The sequence below is a fragment of the Poromitra crassiceps genome (assembly GCF_964638095.1).
Source record: "Poromitra crassiceps genome assembly, chromosome: 11".
Lineage (NCBI taxonomy): Eukaryota > Metazoa > Chordata > Actinopteri > Beryciformes > Melamphaidae > Poromitra > Poromitra crassiceps.
This window is the reverse complement of record NC_139643.1, coordinates 15,537,462-15,543,461: the sequence shown is the minus strand read 5'-3', so window position 1 is coordinate 15,543,461 and position 6,000 is coordinate 15,537,462. Positions and strand designations below refer to the sequence as shown.

Sequence of the window (6,000 nt, the reverse complement as noted above, 5' to 3'; positions counted from 1 at the left end):
GTTGCATCAAGTTACATAATTCTGGTTAGTAACATGTTAGATGATATATGTCAAAAAAATCATTTTTTCGATTTCAACTTCCTGGTTTGCTCTGCACTGTAAAACAACCTGCAGAGAGGAAGTTGTCTTTCCACGTGAGCTAGGCTCTCTGGCTGACTGAGACACAGCGTCTGCTGCACAGTGCACTCCCAGCATCTGCCAAAACAAGTTATCGCGCCGGTTATACTGTATAACGTTACATCCTAACGTTACAGGTAACGTTATCTGGTTGCAATCATAACGTGCACACATTGTGTCCATGGTAACAGCAAAAGCATGTTGTTGTTTACAGTTGTAGCGTAATCAGGCATTAACCTAATAGATTTAGGTTACAGTGGCTCCTGCATTACATTACTGGCTTTCCTTGGGAAGCTAAGCAGGTCTGGCCTATACTCCTTGGAGACTGGTGCTGGAAGTGGTGTTGGAGGACCAGTAGGAGGTGCTCTTCCCCTCTGGTCCAAATGGTCTGATGAATAATCTGATCTGATGAATAATCTCGGGGCTTTGGGCCTTGGCCTTAGGCGCTAAACTGGCGTTAAACGCAAAAATACGTGCTTTGCGCCTGACTCGGGAAGATAGCATCATGTATTTAGGCCCCGAAATGCGCTTTACCCCGAAGAGGTGTGGCGCTGTGCCAGAATAGGCCAGAATGGGCGTTTCGGCCTTAAATACGGGCCTAACGTTATCTCCCCCCCTGGCGTTAATTTAGCGCTTTTCAAAACCAGGCCTTATTCAGTGCACCGCGGATATTACTGTGCGTAATTACGCGCAGCTCTCCTCTGCCGATCTCACACTCTCTCCCCCTCTCTCTCTCTCTCGTGCGTCAGACAGGCACAATGACCGATGAAAAAAAAGTTGTTATACTGTAGTTTTGAGCCCCTGTCATTCAGAAGCTGTTGCATCATCCTACCTGTGCAGTGGGGGAGAAGAAAAGGTAGCGAGAGAAAACGATATCATTCTGCCCAAACGTTCACCAATCTAATCTAGGCTATATTTTTCTAGCCGATGCCTTTAGAACATTCTTTTCACTTTGATCTTGCTATAGTGTAGCGTATTTGTATACTTGCTGTATTTAAACTGCAGTGAGATTGGTTTGAGAAGCATAATAATATGGAATAATATATATGGAGACATACAGGGATGAAAGAGGGAGGGGGCGCTCAGATCGCTTTGGTCGGGCTTTTCTGACCGGATTGGATCGCTCCGTGGAATGGAACATGAAAGGGACATTGTGATTCGTTTACTGCACTTCTCCAATGAGCACGGTGTGAATAATTCTCCGCTTAAAAGGCGTGGTTATAATGCTTAAGGCCGTGTGTAGCGCCGACACGAAAATAGGCACTGCGCCGGTCCACGCCCACTAATATAGGCTGCGCCTGGCGCTAGGCCAGTGTGATGATAGGGCCCAGGGACTCTCTTCTATGAGTGAGCACCGTCCTTCGGATGAGACGTTAAACCGAGTTTAAAACTCTCTGTGGTCATTAAAGTGTAACCCCGGTGCCTTGGCTAAATTCCCAAACAGGCCTTCCTTCAATCATGGCCACCTAATCATCCCTCATTACTTAATTGGCACATTCAGTCCTCAACTCTCCACCATGACAGCTGATGTGTGGTGAGCGTTCTGGCGCAAACTGGCTGCCGTGCATCACCCAGGTGGGTGCTACACATTGGTGTTGAATGAGTTGAGTTCCCTCCCCCTCCTTCCCGTACTCTTTACGCTCACAAAACCTTTTTTCATTGAATGTGAAAAGGCCTCGTACAGAGTATGGTAAAAAGGCGTTTCAGTTCTCAGCACCGATGGCATGGAATGAGCTCCAGAAGGACCTGAAATTGCAGGAGCTGGTCTCATTAAATGTTTTTAAAACGATGGTTAAAGGTAGGGAGGACGGTGAACGTTGCAACTGTTTTTTTTCTTCATAGCTTAACTTGCTTTTATGAATCACTGAATGTGTGTGTACCAGGGCCATAACCAGGGTTCCGAAATAGGGGAGGTCCAGCAAGGGGAGGCGGATTCTTTTACCCTCTAAAAAATTAGAGTTTTTTTTCCCCCTTTTTTAGCCATATTTAGAGTAATATATCATTTTAAATCAACATTAAGATTATACTGTTGTGATGTCATTATTCAGTATATTCTCTTTCATGTCACCACCTGCTCAGCTCTCCTGTCAACATAATTGTAACTAACAAACACAAACTGTTTTAGCCAAATTCATATCAAAATGACACCTACAAACACAGGTACACAACCCAAGCCGTACACAACACACAAAGTCATCATCGATAATAAAAAAAAACATACAGAGGGACATTTATTTATTCCTGATAGGAACGATTGAAAAATAAAATAAAATATATTATGTTGTTTTTAACTTTACACCACCTCTTTTTGTTACTTATTGGGTCATGAAACTGAAACCATGCATATAGCCACCTGCATACCTGACTTCGGGAGCTTGGCAATTGGCATCATGCATGATTAGCCAGTAGCATCCCAACGTGTCACACAGGTAACATTACTTAAGAGACAGACTAGACACTTACTTTCTTGGTTGTTGCTAAAAAATCTGTCAGTGTCACTCACTGTCTGTCGTTCACTCGCTCACTGTCTCGCAGCTCGCTCACCTTCAATTATCTCACCAGGCAGACAGACAGTCATCACTCACCACCATGCTGCTGCTCTCTCGGAATCAAGTTACCGCGGACGCGGCGTCAGATGACTTCCTGCCTGACCTGCCTTTCATTTCAAAATAAAAGCGATCCCGTGTTTTTCATGCTTTTCCATGCAGATTGTTTTATTTTTTTACAATCTTCGTTCTCAGGACACTCTACAATTTTCTGTTCCCAAAGTCCGAACTGAATTGGGGAAGAAAGCTTTTAGGTTCTCTGCACCCACCGCATGGAACAGTCTGCAGTCTGAGCTTAAACTTAATAGCTTAGTAACCTTAAATGGTTTTAAGGCTATGGTAAAATCTCTTGAGAACAGGCTGTCTGTATGCAAATGTTTTATTTGATCATTTTAATGTTTTTCAATTGTATGTGTTTATGTGTTTGTTTGTTGTAACTTTGTGTTGCTGCTGTTTCTTGGCCAGGTCTCTCTTGTAAAAGAGATCTTTGATCTCAATGGGACAAACCTGGTTAAATAAAGGCTAAAAAAAAAAAAAAAAAATCTCTGAAATATTAGGGGAGGTCCGGACCTCCCCGTCCTCATAGCTAGTTACGGCCATGGTGTGTACCATGTAGTGTTGTAATGTTATGAGATGTTTGTTGTGGTGTCTGCAACTTGTGTAATTGTATGCTGCTTTTCTTGGCCAGGTCCTTGAAAAAGAATCTCAATGAGGCTAACCTGGATAAATAAAGGTTAAATAAAAATAAATAAAATAAATGTGAAAAGCTTTGAGTGTCTTGAAAGGCACTATATAAATCCAATCAATTAATAATCAATTAATGATTAGAGGAAAGTATTGTTTCCGATATCTTTATGTTTTGGGTATGTCTAATATCCTTGTTTAGGCCTGGATTTGGAAACTAGACTATAAACATTATTTACAGATGGGTTTTTATATAAAACAAATAAAATATTTCGAAATTAGCCTTTTAACACATTCACTGCCAACAGTTTTTTCAATACAGTAGGTAGCTTCTGCCAAGGATTTTTTTGAGGATTCTGGCTCATCTTTCAAGAGCCGAGGATTATTTTCTGCTAGGACTTTGTGAACACAAAATATCTCAAAAGAACTAATAGAATGTGTGCTTTCTCTGTCTAAAATAGTTAGTTTTTATCATGTTCTGTTATGTAGGCATTAGCAGTTGAATACAGCATGGTTTCAGCGTCTGAGAAGGAAAGCTGAGAAAAATGCATTTTTGTGAAATTCGATAGAACAGGCAGAACAGTCACTTTAACCATTTATTTTTGGCATCAGTGAGACATCAGACATCTAAACAATATAGTTCTGAACAGTAATTTCCTCCATAACAGCACCCCCACCCCCCTCTCCTTCAAACTCCTCCCTCCGTGGGTGTGTCTCTGGTGGCTTTGCAGCGTGTGTCACAGGCGAGTCTCTGCTGCCTGTCTGTGCTGCCTGGCTGCTGGCGGCCGCTCGTCGGGCGAGTCTGGATCGGGCTCGTTCGTTTGTTGTGAGCTGGGATGAAGCTGCGTGCGATTCTGGGCTTTCTGCTGTGTGTTTCAAAGTGTGTTGCACCCAGAGTCTATTTTTGGAATCCCCCACCGTTGTGCGCCAGCTCCCAGCGCCAGCGCAAAAGCGTTTTCGCCAAACCATTTTCATAAGAATGGATTCCTCACGCTTTTTCCTGCTGTTTTTGCTCAGCTTTCTCTAGTCTGGAGAGCACTGTCGCCACTTAGTGGGTCGGTAAAATAGGTTATACACATTCAATAGCTCCCATATTTTTATAGGAGATGTAAAAGGGTTTGATCCACGTCCCACCATCAATTTTTTTTTTTTTTGATGAGTTAACTCGTCGACGGCAGTCAACCGTTGTTGTTTTTTTTGACGAGTTAACTCGTCGACGGCAGTGAACGTGTTAACTGTGTTTTCTGCCTGCTCTGAGGATGGATTATAACGGTTATAATCCTCCTTTTTACAAGTTTAAAAAGCTGCAATTTATTTGACAGCAACCATTTTTTGGCAGACACTTTTTGATAACATCAGACAGCGACACTAGAGGCCCACAGAGCTGCAACATGTAATGCATTATCTACAAGCATGATGTATAGGGAGTAACAGGTTAATTCATATTGTCACCAAAACACATTGGATCATAAATTAAACCTAGTGATGTGATTTTGTGATTAATCAATGGTTATAGTTCACACATATGCCCAGGTGCCTAATGATTATTAGAGTTCACAGTATGTAGCCAAGCTGTGTGTAATGGTTCTGGCTCATATAGACCTAAAAGTCCCTCTTTGATGTTACCAGTATATATTACAAATCTGTGCACATGGTTTACTAATCCATGGGCACAGTTTAGGAGTAAATTGTAATAAAACCATGCCCACTGAGCTGAGCTACCATATTGTTTTTTACCAGGCGACCCCTGGGGTTCCACAGTTCTCCTTTATAGATCATATTAATAATGCTGCTGTTTGTTGAATATTCACTCATTCAGCACATCAATGTGTCAATTGCTTTCGTTGTTCTTGTCACTGGGCAAGTTTTATAGAGAAATCATGAAATAACTGTTGCGATGGTGCAGTGTGCCGCCTGCTCTGCGGTGCGGCGCGGCAAGCCCCCCCTCCGCGGCGGCGCCCCCGCAGAGCATCAATCTATTTTTTCACCATACATGAGTTTGCATCCCTGTCTATCTGACACAGAGACACTGAGGAACCGGACCATGGCCCAGACCAATCAGACCTTAACCAAAACCCAGGGTAGAGTGGTTCATTGAAGGTGGAGTGGAAGGTGTGGATGTCGATCAGTGTGTCAGCAGAAACTCTGTAGAAGGACAGAGAGCCAGCAGGCCAGTCCAGATACACTGCTACTCTGTCAGAGGCAGAGGAGGAGATTCCTGTGGATACTGATGTGTCATTGTGCCAGGCAGTGTAATGACCATCAGAGAAGCTCAGACTCCAGGACTTGTCATTCCCTCCAAGCCTGCTGCCAGCACCCCTTCCTCTGTTACTGATTCCTCTGTAAGTCACTCCTATATCAACCGCTCCTTTCCTCTCGACCTCCCAGTAACAGCGACCAGTCAGATCGTTTATACACAGCAGCTGTTGCCAGCAGTCAAATCTCTCTGGGTGATCAGGATATGGCTGCTCCTCTCTCACCCGTGTCACCTTTCTGTTGTCTTCAGACAGGAGGAGGTGTCTGTGTGCTGTGTTTGGGTCCATTGAGAGTTCACAGACATCTGATGGAGAGAACAAGACACAATACATAAACTCTTTTTATTCTAATAGAGCGGTTTATTATTTGTTGATTTATGGAATGTGTGAATTCACCA

The 6,000-nt window shown here is 43.2% G+C and overlaps 1 protein-coding gene across 1 annotated transcript in view; it reads right to left on the bottom strand.

The window, feature by feature from the left end:
- Positions 1-5,190: 5,190 nt before the first annotated feature.
- The window catches only part of LOC310784758 (NLR family CARD domain-containing protein 3-like), an 81,003-nt gene continuing 80,193 nt past the window's right edge, over positions 5,191-6,000 (bottom strand). Inside the window, exon 8 of the mRNA XM_083645798.1 lies at positions 5,191-5,907. Coding sequence (XP_083501924.1) covers positions 5,324-5,907 — 584 coding nt within the window. The 3' untranslated portion in view covers positions 5,191-5,323. The remainder of the gene's footprint in view (positions 5,908-6,000) is intronic.